This window comes from Gymnodraco acuticeps, unplaced genomic scaffold (genome assembly GCF_902827175.1).
Source record: "Gymnodraco acuticeps unplaced genomic scaffold, fGymAcu1.1, whole genome shotgun sequence".
NCBI classification, from domain to species: Eukaryota; Metazoa; Chordata; class Actinopteri; order Perciformes; family Bathydraconidae; genus Gymnodraco; species Gymnodraco acuticeps.
The window spans coordinates 662,062-678,472 of NW_022991632.1; the positions used below are offsets into that span (position 1 = coordinate 662,062).

Here is a 16,411-nt window from a genome sequence, read left to right on the forward strand (position 1 = left end):
GTTGGGTTTTAGAAACATTTTCAGTTGCTCTCTAAGGTGTGGAAAGCTTCTGTACATTGTTTCAATGGTGTGCAGTCAGATTGAGGCTCTTTGCAAACTGACCATATGTGGCCATCACATTAACGCCAACATCTATCTCTCCTTTTCCAGCAAAGGTATTCTCTTTCCTTAAACAAACAAAACAGGATTCAGGAATTCTCTTAGGAGTACAAAATACATTTCTGCAGATGTTTCTGTAGGTCTGCTACTATTGCCATGTGTTTTCAGTTACAAAGACAAAGCAGTCTAGTTTAAAGCTTAATGTCAGGGGACTTTGAAGTATAAAACATTTATTTCAATTTATTTTACCAAACCAGGAGTCTTATCAACTATCATCTTATCAACCCAATGAGCAGAATACATCCTGCGATGAAACATGAATATAGACTACATATGATTTTACACGCTGCAAGTGCAAGGGTATGAGGAAAGAATCAACATTGCTGGACTCAACCATGTTCGAGTCATCATATAGGATGGAACAACGCTCTTGGCTGTTGGCAATCTTTCTTGATATTTAGAGAGAGGATGCCGGTCGGAATATTGATTGCATCTGTGATGTATTGTTGTCCAGTGTGTTGTCATCAATCTGCCTGTATGGGAAGCTGAACGCAGGGATGTGACTCCTGAGGGTGGGGGAGGAGTGAAGGAGATTGTGTGTGAGGATGGGGTTTACATGGGGGAGGGGTGGTCAGGGGAGACTTTGGGGTCACTGCACATGCTCCCCTTAATGAACACATCGGTATGAGTCTAGTGTAATGAGGCTCCGGTGTGTGATTGTCATGTGTCTGTGATGATTAGCCTGAAAATCAAGAGGGATTTATAGTGGAGGGTGGGCTTATAAGAAATTATTTCCGGAATTTTGACACGGTCATTTTTGTTATTTGGTTCACACATTACACTTCGTCACTGAACTATGGTGTTTGATTAGAAAATAATAAAACAATATTACTTTATTGAAACAGAAAAAGAGCTTCAATTAGAATTACCCCCGCCAAGATAGCAGCACCACATAGATCAAAAAACCTATTTGTTTTCCTATGGTATGTCCAAAGTAATGGTATTAATATAACTAGTTAAAAGGACCCAGACCTGAAACCTGAGGGTCGTCATCGCTCACATTTAGAGAGGTTGATTTTAACTCTGGCTAATAACTTTAGATCAGTGTAAAATACTAGTTTTACAATGACTTTACTTGATGGATCCTGGGGTCATGGCTATGTAATGGCGCGTTTCCATTGCATCGGGTAGCCCCGTTTAAGCGTCCTTAACCGTCCTCAAGCGGCCAGGCCGGTTTTTGGTGGCGTTTCCATATAGCCTAGTACCGGCCAGCGGGTACTTTTTCCCTCTTTTTCCGGCCTCATAAAATCATGGTTCCCTCAGACCAGGGCCAGGGCTGAACTAGTGACGTCAACACTCTCGACTGCTGATTGGTCAGAGAGAATCGTCACAAGATCGCGCGCGAGTTCATCCCTAGCGTCGCATATATATCTAGAAGCAAGCTTGCAGCATTTTTATACACAGCATTTTGTAAACGGAGGAGCTACAAAAATGGCTACTTCTAAGAAAAGCACACCGTGGTCGACCGAGGAGGTGACGACGTTCCTTCATCTCATTGGGGATGATAAAATCCAGCGGGAGCTCGACGGAACAACTCGAAATGTGAACAAAAACAAAGCCGATCGCCCCGCCTACACTGCGTTGCTACCCCAGGTCCTAAACTGTAATGGAAATGCGCCACGGCCTGGGCCGGCCAGCGAGGCAGCCCGAGGCCAGAGCGAGGACGCTTAGGGACGCTTAAACGGGGCTACCCCGCTGCAGTGGAAACGCGCCATAATATAACACAATCTCACACACACTCAGGTATGTTGGTGCCGACTTTGTCACTCACTCTCAGCACCCTGATATCTCCCATCCAGCCAGCAGCAACGACATATCCACAACTACTCATATTACACACACACACACACACACACACACACACACACACACACACACACACACACACACACACACACACACACACACACACACACACACACACACACACACACACACACACACAACACACACACACACACACACACACACACACACACACAACACACACACACACACACACACACACACACACGTCAGATGTGGGTTTACTGAAAGATGAGCATGGCAGTGATCATCATACTGTCTGACTCAATGCTGTACAATGAAGTGAGCTCAAAGTGAATGTGTTACTCAGACATGACATTTTATCTGTGTCGAATTTGGTTCATGTGTGCCTGTCTGGATGCATTATTCATCTCTGCCTAACTTAACTTCTTATAAACAGTTTCATGTTATGTTCAGGGCTGTGACAATTGCTGAGGAAACCCAGACAACATGACCTTGTTGTCTTAAATCTATTTTTAAATGATAAATTACATTTTTCAAACAAAGAATCTTTTCATTTTAGGGAAACGGCAATGAATGTCCTTACAGCAAAAAGTGCTGGAATTTATGATTATTTAATTTTTTTCATAATCAAAGGATTAATTGTTTCACTTAAAATGTAAGAAAATAGTGAAAAAACGTCTCAGTGTTATATCGTAAAATGTCTTGTTTTATCCAAGTATAAATCAGAAAAAGTTAGAATATATACAATAAGCTTTTATATGGGATAAAGTAAATCAGCATTTCCTTATAGCAAGGAGCTAGAGCTGGTAAATGTTGGCATTTTACACAGAAAAATACTTTAAATTACTTTAATGATTTATCAGTAATCACAATTTGTGTCAGCTAATTATAAAAATGTGAGCTTTATTCATGATATTCTCTAATTGTAGAGAGTATGGAGGCATATGTGCAGGTTAATATTAGTTATTCATATTAAATTAAATTAGAAAAATGCAAAGCCAACATAAAACAGTCTGATAATCCCTCACACGATCTCAACCATTATCCTCACTCTCTTCCCGCATAATTTTCTTTTTGAACTGCTGGTTGAACTCCTTATCTAAAATTACAATGAAATGTGACAAATACATTAATTGATTTGTCTCTGAGAAACATTTATGATCATCTCTTGACTGACCATGGCCCCTGATCATTTTTGTTTCATGGCTGTATACTTAATCTCTTTTGAGCTGTTCTCTCTGAAGAATTAGTAAAAATGAGATGAATATATATTCAGGCACATGGAAAGGTTGGGAGCCATCCAACTTTCCCTGCCAAATACCGGTGGTATAACAGCTTAACAGACCTCCCACCTCACACCCTGACACCTGCCTGCGTGTGCACATGTGGGCGGAAAGATGGGTATCACCTCAACTCCTCAACACAAACCAGAGCTCCTCAGGAATGTTAAAGCTATAAGAGGGATCAGATCTTATCAGGATTTTAGTGATCAATTGTTCCTCTTAAATCCCTTTTGTTTAACATCTGTTAACGCTATTTTTGCTGGGTTACTCCTGTGGACCACCAGTGATGTCTAGCAGTCGTTATTTCACATGAGCTGCCTTTGCTTTGAGTGGAGGTCTCATTAAGGTGAGGGGAATCATCCTAAGGCAACGCCCGTCTGCTCTTCAACAGAAGCACTCCGAAGTAAATAGAAAGTAAAGCTGTCTGGAAGTCTGGGCGGTATTTGTGGTAGTTTTAATGTCAGTGTGTTAAGATGGTTTGGATGAGTGTGAAGACAACGTTTTTTTTCTTACACTTGAAGAAGAAAATATGTTGAGTCAAGGTTGCTGTTCTTCTCACCCTGCAAAATAAGTAAGATGTTGGGAAGTGCAGTTGTCTGGTCCAGCATGCTCAACTCTCCCTGTTCTCATTACATTTTACCAAGCAACAACTTCAAATATCTCAAGAGTAAATTATTATGACGAGTTCCTGCTGGTATGGCTGGTTGATGAGTGTCTGTGTCTACTTCTCTGTCTGTGTGGGTTACATGCAGAACTATCCGCTTGCTACATTTTATTTATAGTAAAATACTTGCCAGCCACAGAGATAACTCTAATTTAAGTATACACATAGCAAGGTAGATATGAGGGGGGTTGGTGATGGGACCCTTTCACACAGGCTTTACAGCTTGTGTCTACTCACACACCGTCGCTATAATTATATGTAAGCAGCAGGCATATTGAAACAGCTATTGTTGTGGCACTCAATTTAAGGTTCATCCCTTTGTCGGGCTTTGTTGTCTTTTTTCCCAACCTTACAATATGCTTATTATACTCTTTCCTTCGCCTCCATTTCCCCACGTCTCGCTTCCATGCATATGCCACGGCTGACGGTGTTGGGTGGAATGTGGCTCAACGCTCGGTTTTTAAATAGCATCCTAGCCTGAATCAGCCGCTCCAAATAAGGCAGAGGGCAGTGACACTGGCCCCAAAATATCAGAAACCACCTCACTGAGAATAAAACCTTTCCTTGCCTTGATAGTGAAGGGTGTTTGATGATAGTATACATCATTATAGTGAAAAGGAGATGGAGAACATGCAGATACACAGAGCTGTTTCGAATCAGCTTCAAGTCGAGATAACATATTTAGTGGTCTCGCCATGGTTGGAATAACTTGAGTTACAGGTGTTTGTACTTTACAGTAATGGTGCCTCAGGTCAGCCGAGGCTGTGAAATGTGCCCACAGTCACATGTAAAATGTTAGCTTTAATAATAGCGTTTAACCAGTTGCAACTATCATTAGATTTGATGTAGGAGCCTACTTGACTTACATGAGATGTTAAGTTACTGTCATAAACCCTAACAGACTCTACCATGAATTCAACAATGAAAATGTAATAAAATAACATGTTTCATTAAATAAATGTTCATTGTTTTGTTCCTTTAGGATCCTTGTGGGAGCCCCACAGGCAGCGGGGCAGGGCCTGATGAGGGGCACTCGGCCAGGAGCTTTGTTCAAATGTCCAATCACACCTGAGGAGTACGACTGTGAGAGGGTGGATATCGACGGAGAAGGTGAGTCAAGTAGAACTCTAATGTTTAGTCAGTTATTGATTAGCAGCAACAATGTGGTGCTAATTGAGTCAGCTGTAATTTAGATAATAGACTTGGTCATTTAAAAAAAATATGATTAGTTTAAGGATCTCCAATGTGATTATTTGCCTGTTGTGTTGTTACTATTGTTGCTTTCCTTGTTTTTTTTCTTAATCATTTGGAGTTTGTTTGTCAACTAAAACGGACAGTTCAAATATGTCAACATGCTTAATACTGGTATTGCTGAATATTGTAACTGTGACTTTTTTAGCCCACATGATCAAAGAAATTCTAATAATCCAGAAAATAAACAACAGACTTTTTAATTTTTAGACAGCCTTTATTATTCAAAAGTTTCTAACTCGTGTTTGACATTTATTTAGTAATTTGCATTACATTAGAGAAAAGTGTACTGTGTGTTCATCTTCAACAACAAAGTGCTGTTTGCTTACTGTGGCTCAGATCCTAATTGGTTTACAATATGGGAACTGTTATGATTTGAAGCCATTTCCTTCTGCGTTTTCCCTCAGTGAATCTGGAAAGAGAGAGCAAAGACAACCAGTGGCTGGGAGTCACTGTCAAGAGTCAGGGGATTGGAGGGAAGGTGGTGGTAAGTGAAGGCCACATCCTGTTAATGTATCAGTGAAGGAAGCTATGCTGTTCTTGTTGTTTTGCTTCTGACCCAATGACTTGTGAACCTAGACCATTTTGAGGTTTGGTTAATCTGTATTAACCTTTTAAAAATGTATGTTCAACGTTGAAGACTAGCTTTTCTGAATGAGTAACAACAGTAACAGTACCAACATATAAATCCTGATCATTAATACTCCATTTCCTGTCCCTCACCAGACCTGTGCTCATCTGTATGAGCTCAGGCAACGTGTTGGTCAATCTTCAGAGACCCGTGATCCCATTGGACGCTGCTACGTTCTGAGTGATGATCTGACGGAGCGGGACGACCTGGATGGAGGGGAGTGGAAGTTCTGCGAGGGCCGGCCGCAGGGACACGAGCAGTTTGGCTTCTGCCAGCAGGGCATGTCCGTCAGTTTCACCCCAGACAACGACTTCATTCTGTTTGGGGCTCCAGGAACCTACAACTGGAAAGGTAAGGTGTCCGATTCACCCGCAGAACGCAGAATCACTGTAACAACTGTCAGGTCTTCCTTCCTATGGAGTGTTTTGACCAAAGTGGTGATGCAGTTTTAAAGTTGCAAAAAAAATGTGTTTGTGCACTAGGTGGCAGCAAGAAAAAGATATTTAGACATGCATTGTTTCATTTTGTATCTGAATCACAAGGATGAATGTAAATCTGAGTGATTTTATGACATTTTTCAATCAAATTAATTAAATAGTACTTTACTGCAATTCATGTGAACTATGGAATAGAGCCAATCCTTGTAAAGTGTGTAATTAAAACACACTATTAGGATAACTATACTGTTAGGAATTGAACATTGAATTGATTAATAAACCAATCTAGTGATTGGAAACAGACATTATGCAGAGAAGTGGTGTGCACTTAATCAAAGTAGGCGGTAATCATATACTGGATTGATTTATTTTGTTCGCCACATGAGATCAATGCTAATGATTCACACAATTCATACATATCACATTGTTCTAATGTTATTTCGCTCGAAATTTAAAATGACAACATACAATCATTCCTATATTGTAAACACTTTCCTCCTTCAAAATACTTTTTTATTTATGCCCAACGTTGAACATGTGTATAATTTGTGGTTAGTGTAAGATGGTTAAGGATGTTGATTTTATTGTAGACTAACTAAACATGTTACAATGACTTAGTGTACATACTGATAATTTGGACTTGCCATGTGTGCAAGTATGCAACAAATCGCACAAGTGTGTTTGTCTTCTGTTATCTGCTGTGTGTGTGCTTGCTGTGCCCTCACCTGTTTCCATTCCAGGTGAGATGCGTGTCCAGCTCCTAAACCAGACTCTGCTTGACCTCGGTTTTTACGACGACGGGCCCTACGAGGTGGCAGATCAGAAACAACTTAATGCCCAGCTCATCCCTCTGCCCTACCACAGTTACCTGGGTAGGATCCGCCCTCCCTGCTCACTGCTGCCTGTGCACAGGAGAGAGAGAGAGGGCCGGTGGAGGGCGACACCACGGCTCAGGCTGCACTCCAACATGGCCGCCCAAACCAAGGGGGCTAATAGCAGCTGCCAAAAATGCCTCTAACTGCTCATTCCCTGTGGATTATTTCTGGATGAGCCTATCTGTGACTCAGAGAGCCCTGAATGTAACTCCTCCTCATTTTTGTAGGGCTCTACCATGTGAATGTGGGTGGACATGTGAAAAATGTCAATAGCTTTTTGCGGCCTGACCTTAATTCTTATGATGCCAGTAGCCTTTCTCACTCTCAAGGGAAATATGAACCGCCAAAAAAGAAATCATCCCAATAACAATGACGTTATCCTTTTTCCATCCACTGCCCTCTTCTCAAAACAAAGTAAAGCAAGTCAAGATGTTGAATAGGGTGTGGTAGCATCAATGAGAGTGCAGTCTGAGCCTGAAACGTTGTCTCTCCACCAGGTGGCCAGCGGTTCTGCAGGACCTCTGCGGCACCACAAAGACAAAACGTCAATCAATCACAGCTTGTCTCACCTGCACCTCCCTCTCCCCCCTTTTTTCCACTCTTTTCACTCTTTTTCCCTCCCTCACCATTTCACCACCCCATCACTCCCCTCCTACACTCATCCTTCTCTTCTTCTTTCTGTCTTTCTTTTCCTGTTTTGGGCCATAGGGCTCTTGTTCATGGCTAGCCCGATTGAAGATGCACTGCTGTACAAAACTCTGGAGCCCTCCAGCCGGCCTACAGCGTTTGAGGATGTAGCTCATAATAGCTACTTAGGTTTGTAGGCGTGCAGTGTTTTTGTTCGGACCGGATTGGGCTTGTAGTGGAAGTAGTCCTCCGTCTTCCTCCGTCTTCGTCTCAATCTTTTCTGCTAATTCCAGATAGTTTTTTAGTGTGTAATTGATGTACTACATGGGACCTTATCACCTGTACTGTTATAAAGAGACAGCCATCTAAAACTGCATTTTTTCCACTTTTAAACTATTTCATTTAATTTATTCTAATTTAATTAAACTTAATTCAATTTCATTTATGATAATCTTTTCCTCTTTGTTTATAGCTTTTTGATTTGTCAATGGCAGTGCGATGGTTGTCTGTTTGAGTAGCAGCGGGGTGTTTGTCTGTTCTGTCTGTAGATATCTGTTGTCTGTAGTGTGTTCAGTCAGTCTGCATGTGTGGGTAAGAAGCTTTCCAGTTGGTGGTGGTTTTCTTGTCAGTCATAGATTTACTAAATCGCTTTAATGATACAGAAAAACTCAACTAACAAACAAAACAAAGATTGTACCTCCATGCTAGCAGCTCTGAGAGTCTGTACTTGGCAAAGTGGTAGTTTAGCCGGTATAATGATTACACCGTTCATCTTCTTAGTTTAGTGTGTTGGCACGCTAACATTAGCTCTAAAAAGTACAACCGAGTGTGAAGTGAATGTCATTAGTTTTAGAGGTTTCCATCATTACTATTAATCCTGAGGGTATCATCAATGTGTGAACAACATGTCAAAGCATCAATATAATAATTGCAGATGCATTACATTCAAAACCATTAATGCCCTCCTTTATCCTCTGGAGACCATGCATGTATTTAAAAATGGCTACTCATCCAAAGGTTGTTGAGATATTTCAGTCTGGATCCAAGTGGTGGAGTAAAGATTGTTTTGTTACAATATATTACAAATCTCTAGGTATTCAGTGTCCATGTGTGAAGACTCTTCGCCTGCTTAACACAAGCTGTTTTATTGTTCCAGTTATTACTTTTCACTAAGTGTGTGGATCTACCATAAATCTTTTCATTCACATACCTCCAAGCCTGCTTACCCTGCCGCTCTCCACATTGAGCCGTCTCCTTGACAACGCTAATTCCCACATGACCTTTTACTCACATGTTCCATTGATCCTAACCAGATGATATGCCACACCTTTGCATGCTTACTGAAATGATAGAGGCAGTGTTTAGATATTCATGATATTATTTCCTAACCGTCTTTGAATCCGACTTATCAAAGGATTATTTTTTCATATATAGTGGCTTCAACCATAAATTATGTTACAAAGAGCTGAAAATAAAAATATCCATACTTTTTATCTCCACCAAGGCCAAATCAAATCCTTTCAGAGAGAACAGAAAATAAAGTCTTGCTTATTGCAGGGTGTTTGGAGGTCTAATGCTGTATCCAAGTGCAACATCCTTGGAAAATGTGGTCCAGTTTTCCATTTACAGATAAAGACAATATGAGAAAATACAGTCTGATCCTATACAATGTGTAACATCTACTGCTCTGGTCAAAGCAATCATCATGATCTTTACTTAATTTAGTTTGGACTTTATTTAGCTTGAGTGTGAAAAAATTGAATGGAAAAAACAGTGATAATTTCTAGCAATTTGCAAAAATGTATTTACAAATTTGGTAGGATAAAACAGAAACAAAGGTAAAGAGTAAATACATAATTTTAACAATTGATAGATTGTGTGACTGTGACAAGACAGTACCCTTTTCAAATAAATGGCAATCTTTGCTCTGAGAGCGCACTGATAATACAATTTGGAAATGTATATATATTAATGCTAATTAATTATTTGCTTAGTTGTAAAGACAAGGTTATCTATAACTCAACATGGGTTATTAAGGATACACCTTCCAGAGGATTGGATTCAAGTAAGTGCTTCTAAAAATTGTAATATGGTGTTTTATATTTGATTTAACAAAAAGCAATAATTTAAATAATGTGTACTGTAGCTCCATTGTGATGAAATAGCTCAGGCTTGCAAAAATGAAATGCAGTTGCAGCTTTCTCCATCAACACACACTGACGATGTATTAACAGTTCAAATCATTATATTAGTGTGGCATAAAGAAATAAACAAAAATAAGAAAAACAATAGAAGACAGTAGATTATATAAAAGTAGCACTGAAGGACAGAATAACAGTATATACAATACACAACACACAACATGTTTGTGTGTAAACACCTGCAGGGGGCCTTTTACTGCCTTAAGCCTTTATTCCCCATTTAGTTGTATAGAGCCGCCCGGTGTGGAATAGCAACACATTTTGTCTCTGTCCGTGGGTTTTTACAGGACTTGAGATGCACAGTGTTGCATTCCTCACCTGCCACCCTGGAGCTGCTCACTGTTTGTCCCGTCTCCCCCTGCATGTTTACTCAGCACTAACAGATGCCCCCCCTCATGTTATCATAGATGATTTCACACCCTATCCTCTGCATGTTTTGAAACAAGTGAGGCAAATTGCATGTGGTTGCTTCTATTTAGGGAAAATGTTTGATATGATGTGCTATTTTTCACAGCTTTATAAGAATATTTCACAATTTGTCATGAAGCTAATACACCCACACACAAACACACACTAACCCCTCCCCCTTTCACTTGGTCACTTTGCTCCATCTGAATTATGCACACATTCCTCTAAACACACACACAGAAACACACACATGAAGACCCACACTTCCACACAAAAGAAGGATGCTTTAGGTTATAAATCTGATTGACGTCCATCCACTATGTTTACATCCTGCCTTGACTTCAGGCACTGATACAGAGCAGTAGCATCATGAATCTCACGGGACATTAGGCAAAGCCCCATACATCTCCCTCTCTTAACATCACAACCCGCCTTTTCTGCTCTTACCAGTGGACACACAACCAATCGCAGGCCTCCAGCTACATGCGCCTTTGAACACATGCACACAGGACATTTACACCCATCATGAGTCTGGCATAAAATCAATAGTCACTTAAGGCACACATTTCATTAGTAAGAAGATGAGCAGAACATGCTACACAGAGAGGAGAGCCTCTGAGGTCAATACTAACCGCTGACCCTTTCCTCCGTCCTGACCTCCGTCTTCCAGGGTTTTCTGTGGACTCTGCCATGGGGATAATAAGCCTCAGGGAGCTGACCTTCGTGGCAGGTGCACCTCGGGCCAATCACACGGGGGCAGTAGTGCTGCTAAAAAAAGACAACGTGTACCGGCTGGTGCCACAACACATCATCTGGGGCGAGGAGCTGGCCTCGTCATTTGGGTACTCCGTTGCTACAACGGACCTGAACCGGGATGGGTGAGGACATGCTTGATGATAATTGTTTAATAGATAATACTGCTCAGTTGTTGAAGAAGTTTTCCTGTCATTTTTATTTTTCAAATACAAATATTTTCAGCTGATTTACCTCAAAAATACTAATTAGAAACAATGGCCCCTTTAAGTTCAACATTTTGGAAGAATCATGGATTAATTTATATTACAGTACTTTACTGTATGGTTGAGGTAAAGCTAATTCAAAAACTTTATCACATTTTAAGTAGTTGAAAATATGACAATTCATCATATTTTAAAGGTTATTGCACATTTTTTATATGTACTGTAAAATCTTAATCTAAATGTAACAAGCAACCATACAGCTGTGAAATAAATGTAGTGGGGAGGAAAGTACAACATTTGCACTTGTAAATGTGGTGGAGCAGAAGTATAAAGTTGCAAGAAATTAGATATACATGTAAAGTACAAGTACCTTCAAATAGTACTTTTGGTTTTGGATAAGAGGTTTTCTTGGCTTCTAAGAACTTGAATTAAAAGACATCTTCTGACTCTCTGTTCCTGTTCCTAGCTGGACAGACCTGATTGTTGGAGCTCCTAACTTCTTTGACCGTAAGGCAGAGATTGGAGGGGCTGTGTACGTGTACCTGAACCCCTTCGGTCACTGGGACGATCATTCCCGACCCATCCGTCTCAACGGGACCTACGACTCCATGTTTGGAATTGTAGTCAGCAACATCGGTGATCTGGACCAGGACGGGTACGGAGGTGAGAACAACCCAAAATCCCATACACTGATAAAGTATGTAAGAGTTTGACATTAAATATGTATATTAAAAAAGAACTACGAAATTTAAGTCAGAAAAAACATGCACAAGTTACTGCTGTGGGTTATACTTTAACTCAGTTTCACATATAATATAATAAAAGAAAGTGTCCCTTCTTTCCCACTTTTAATACTGTGTTGGTTTTAAACTACTCAGTTGTAAACTGTAGCTAACTAAATGAATGTTTGTTTTTAACAATGATTTCCATATCTGTTCAGATATTGCTGTTGGGGCACCGTTTGATGGAGATGGCAAAGTGTTCATCTACAGAGGCTCAGATGCTGGAATTGAAACAAAGCCAGCTCAGGTGAGTTTTAGACAGTTTAGGAATGAACCAAGAGATTGAAAGTTAATATAAAATGAAGAATATAAAAGGAATAGTGCAGTATACAGTGGCGGCTGGAGGAAAATATTTTTGGTGGGGCTGTTGATATAGTGAGTAAACATTTTTTTTGGGAGAAATGACCCCTTAAATTAGGACTTCTGGTGATGTAATGGCGCGTTTCCAGTGCAGCGCGGAGCTCGCTTTAAGCGTGCCGAGCCGTGCGGCGCCCGTATTTGGTTGCGTTTCCACTTGGCCTAGTACCGGCTAGCGGGTCCTAATTCACAGTTTTTCTGGCCCCATAAAATCGTGGTTCTAGGGCCAGGAACAACCAGGTTGAGTCGGGCTGAGTATGCTAAACTAGAGAGAGAATCGCTGGCAAGGGGGCTACAACTACAACAAGATGAACATATTTTACCGTGATTTAATTGTAATACACGTTTAAAAATGATGCCGAATTAACAACATACTGATACCGGTTAGTAAAAACCATGAATTAACGCTTTGACAAGTCTGCAGACAGACGGCAGGCGAAAAACCCTTTTAAAATGCGTGTTTTCTAAATGGAGCTTGGCTAAGCTAACGTTATATATGCTCCGACCGTCCACACTCACAACAACGGCCTATATAGACATAAATAAACCAGTGACTGTATTCTCCATGACACAGACAGTCTGTGGTTTGTACTTGTTTAACTTTTGTCTAGTTTCTGAACAGATCGTATCTGTCCCCGGCTGTTTGAAGAGCAAGCATGGGAAACAAAAGACAGCATTTACCTGTTTGCATCCAGCTAGCCATGCCTTTCTGGTGTACCAGCTACGTGAGAAGCCTCGTTGATACGTTTTGTCTTTTTCACGAGCTTGCTGCGATATATACAAATCGGGTTGGTCCGGTCCAAGGTCTTTAAGTATCAATTTATCTCCCAAACTTCTCCTTTCGAAAGGATTGGAGAGTAGCTCTTGCACGGAATTGGGTGCGGACCGAGGTCCGGCGACTCCACCTGCACACGAAGCCATTCTCATCCAACTACTGCGTCACCTTGGTCACCAATGTGAGCGCCCTCGTGACCAAAATATTTGACGGCGCTGATTGGCTGAAATTATGTTTCGGCGGCACAGTTTACTATTGAGACTTTTGCAACATGCTGGTTGCTGCTGTTTGGCTCGGGGGCTCCTTGCACGGCGCCCGGTAATGATAAACTAATGCCACGGGCAAGGCCAGGCAGGAAACATGTGACTTATCAGTAACTTTAGACATCGTAACACAATTTTAAACGAGATTTTATTGTAGATTATACATTTTACTGATACCAATTGTATGATATTTACCTTGTTCATTAAAAATATAATATTTTTTTGTATGTGGGAAGAGGTGGGGCGGCGCCCCTAGCGCCCCTATGGGCCGGCCGCCACTGTCAGTATACATTTAGAATAAGTGAATACAAGAGGGACAGTACCAATTTTCCATCATTATGTGATGTACATGGTTTATTTATTAGTTTTTAAATCTTCAACTATGATGAATGATTTTTGTTTTTGTACCATCAGGTGCTCGATGGTCGTGACTTTGATGTGAGACGATTTGGATACTCCATCTCAGGGGGTTTGGATATTGACAGTAACCACTACCCAGATATAGCCGTGGGCTCTCTTAATGACTCAGTGGTTCTCTTCAGGTGAGATTTATTTAGAAAAACAGAACAAGATACTTTACTTGGTATGCATTTGAAATATAAAAGCTCAATGTTAAATATCCTATTGTTGATACATCTGATCAATTCCAAATCAAAGCAGACACTCAAGAAGCACACAAAATAAAAGCTCTATCATAAATCTTGCATGTTTACTTGCAGTTTTCTTCACAATGAAACCACAATTAAGTTATAATGTGTTCTACCTGACACACTCTTGTGTTTTTTATCTATCCCAAGGTCTCGCCCAGTCATCCATGTGCTCCGAGAAGTATCTATCGACCCTCAGTACATTGATCTGGAGCAGCATAACTGCAAGGGCCGAGAGGGAGCCTGGTAAGCGCTTATATTGGGACGCATTCTTCTTTTCAATTACGTTTTTCTCTATGATTTAATGGATCATCTCAATCATATGTAGTGGTTAAACTACTGTATGACAGATATACATATTTACGCTTTCCACTGTCTGCCTTTTTTAGCGTGGAGGTCAAGGCCTGCTTCACCTTCACAGCCCACCCAGAACACTACTCCCCGCACATAAGTAAGTCACTCCTCGCTTTCCAAGACCATTTTTGTTCGTCACTTAAGTGGGACGGAAGTCATTTCTATTTACAGTGAAAAGCAACCTTATCTGTGGAGTAACATTAGACTTTATTTTGATAAAAATCACAGCTGTGTAATACTGTATTCCCTCTGATGGGGCTTCATCTATGTGTTGTCCCTGGTGGGCTCTTTAACAGCTCTATGTGTGTGTCCTGACATTTTTTCCTTCTCTCTTGTTGTTTTTTACTCCCATCCAGCCCTGGTGGTGCACTTTGAAGCTGACACCGAGCGCAGGAAGTTGGGCCTCCCACACCGTGTTAACTTCCTGGGACGCAGTTCCCTGGAGCCGGAGTATACTCAGACAGAAGAGGTGGAGCTCCATCGGCAGCGACACCCTGTGTGCACCACCGCTACCTTCCAGCTCCATGTCAGTAACTTAGATCTGTTTGTGTTGTCCAGATACAATTCATCAACCACAGCTGTTGTGGTAGTGGAATAAGGGATTTGTACTTAGTTTGAGTTATTTGTTAACAATAGCAGGTGGTTTTTGATCTTCGTTTTTGCATTCAAAAGTGGTGGAAACATAATAATAACTTAATACAAATGGTAAAAGTATATTGCATGTTTTTAACATTCTACCATTTGTACTGAATTTAATTTACATTCAATATTTTTACTATAAAGTTAAATTGCTATATCTCCACTCTTTCACACCATAAACAAACTCTTTGACCAAATGTTTTTGTTATATTTGGTTCAAATCTCTGTCCATGCAGGATAACATCCTTGATAAACTGCGCCCCATCTCATTGGCGATAACCCACGAGATCAAGTCTGTGCCCCCCCGCAGACATTCGGGTGCCAAGAAGCTGGAGAAGCTGGCGCCTGTTCTGAGTGTTTCCCCGTCCAATACGCTGCACTCTGAGGTCTGTAACAAAAGAAAGCTCAAGTATTTTACTGTCTTGATTCATTTTAATGGGCCACACTTGCATGTAGATTAGATTATACAGAAATGAAAAACTTCCTATCAACGGTTTAATTCTTATGTAATTCAAACTTGTCATGGCTTATTAAAGTCTCAAATATTACATACAAACAAACCTAGCTGACAATTTATGTTTAGAACATTAACATTGATAAACATGTAGAATTAAACGTTTGTCTAAGACATGTATTGCTTCATTTGTTTTCGTTTTTCTCCTTAATTTCTTATATTTCTGCTTAATAGAGATGTTATGCATTATGATTAAAATGTGTAATGCAACTAGGGCTGCAAGCGGTTAACATTGACAAAAATACAATTTCTTCTCAACCACTTACTTTGTTTCTTAAAGTTAAAGGTAACAACTTTAAGTGTCTTGTTCTATCCAAGATTTGGAAATCAAAATAAATTAAATACACTTTGTGTATGTATTATTGGCTCCATGTTCAGCTTTAAATGCAATCAAAATGTTTTGTATAATGCACCATTTCAGTATTTACCATTCTACAAAAATGTAATCTTGTTTTAAAAAGCTGACAGTAGACGAAGATTGTGTTTTGAGATTTTAAAAAACTACTTCACGTCTTCCTCTTTTACCGTCTGAAGGTGAACTTCCTGCGAGAAGGATGCGGCAGCGACAAGATCTGCCAGAGCAACCTGAAGCTGAGCTACCAGTTTGGAACAAGACCCCTGACCTCCGACCTCTTCACCCCGCTGCCAAAGTAAGTGTCTGCTCAGCCCACTCTGTGTTGGCTACACTGTTGCCTAGGGACACCAACACAAACGTTCATGTGTGTCTGTTTTTATAATGTGTGTACAATTGTTTTGATGTTGAACGAGCATCAACCAGAAACATTTGCTCGATGCCTTTCAATACTCAGATCTTA

General features: G+C 40.5%; 1 protein-coding gene across 3 annotated transcripts in view; it reads left to right on the top strand.

The window, feature by feature from the left end:
- The window catches only part of itga7 (integrin, alpha 7), a 36,418-nt gene that overhangs the window by 9,187 nt on the left and 10,820 nt on the right, over window positions 1–16,411 (top strand). For 2 of the 3 annotated variants that reach the window (XM_034198350.1, XM_034198348.1), the window contains exons 2-14: window positions 4,859–4,986; window positions 5,535–5,614; window positions 5,854–6,109; window positions 6,936–7,067; window positions 10,977–11,184; window positions 11,732–11,928; window positions 12,206–12,294; window positions 13,857–13,984; window positions 14,240–14,335; window positions 14,479–14,540; window positions 14,800–14,969; window positions 15,319–15,468; window positions 16,131–16,246. In XM_034198350.1, the coding sequence (XP_034054241.1) occupies window positions 4,859–4,986; window positions 5,535–5,614; window positions 5,854–6,109; window positions 6,936–7,067; window positions 10,977–11,184; window positions 11,732–11,928; window positions 12,206–12,294; window positions 13,857–13,984; window positions 14,240–14,335; window positions 14,479–14,540; window positions 14,800–14,969; window positions 15,319–15,468; window positions 16,131–16,246 (1,812 nt within the window). Of the gene's footprint in view, window positions 1–4,858; window positions 4,987–5,534; window positions 5,615–5,853; window positions 6,110–6,935; window positions 7,068–7,778; window positions 7,887–10,976; window positions 11,185–11,731; window positions 11,929–12,205; window positions 12,295–13,856; window positions 13,985–14,239; window positions 14,336–14,478; window positions 14,541–14,799; window positions 14,970–15,318; window positions 15,469–16,130; window positions 16,247–16,411 lie in introns of all 3 variants that reach the window. The other variant, XM_034198349.1, reaches the window with a different exon arrangement.